This window comes from Aptenodytes forsteri, unplaced genomic scaffold, assembly GCF_000699145.1.
Source record: "Aptenodytes forsteri isolate BGI_AS27 unplaced genomic scaffold, ASM69914v1 Scaffold518, whole genome shotgun sequence".
Taxonomy (NCBI): domain Eukaryota; kingdom Metazoa; phylum Chordata; class Aves; order Sphenisciformes; family Spheniscidae; genus Aptenodytes; species Aptenodytes forsteri.
The window spans coordinates 67,563-68,044 of NW_008795773.1; the positions used below are offsets into that span (position 1 = coordinate 67,563).

A 482-nucleotide genomic window follows, 5' to 3' on the forward strand; every position below is an offset into this window, starting at 1 on the left:
GGGGAGCCCGCTGCGACTGCGGGCTGAGCGCTCGGGAAGGCGGCCAGGCCCCAGGGCCCCAAGGCGCGCTGCTCCAATCAACACCAATACGGGAGCGTGGCAGCAAATGTTGGGGTTCCTGCGGGTCCATGAGGCGTCCCTCCCAGCAGGGCGGCCGCGACTTCTTGGCTGACCCCTGGCAGACAGCGATGAAAACGAGAAACGCAACCAAAAACAGCCTCACAAAGAAGAAGTGGCCTTTCCCCGTCATGATTTGACCTTTGCAGGCCCGTACTTTCAGCATAGCTGCTACGGAGTGGGGAAAAAAATCCGACTTTGGCCTTCGTGAGATCTGCAGCCAGGCGCTAGGATTGTATAAAACTGTGTCAGTCCAACCCATCGCAGAAACCCTTTGGCGTCTGCCCACCAGTTAGTATAACTATCGAGGCAAAACCTATGTGATTTAGAGCCCCCCATACCACGTGGATATGTCAACAGACCCC

General features: G+C 57.3%; 1 protein-coding gene across 1 annotated transcript in view; it reads right to left on the bottom strand.

Annotated features, from left to right (window-relative positions):
- Positions 1 to 250, bottom strand: part of NELFB (negative elongation factor complex member B) — a 13,171-nt gene extending 12,921 nt beyond the window's left edge. Inside the window, exon 1 of the mRNA XM_009283619.1 lies at positions 174 to 250. Coding sequence (XP_009281894.1) covers positions 174 to 250 — 77 coding nt within the window. The remainder of the gene's footprint in view (positions 1 to 173) is intronic.
- Between the last annotated feature and the right edge of the window lie 232 nt (positions 251 to 482).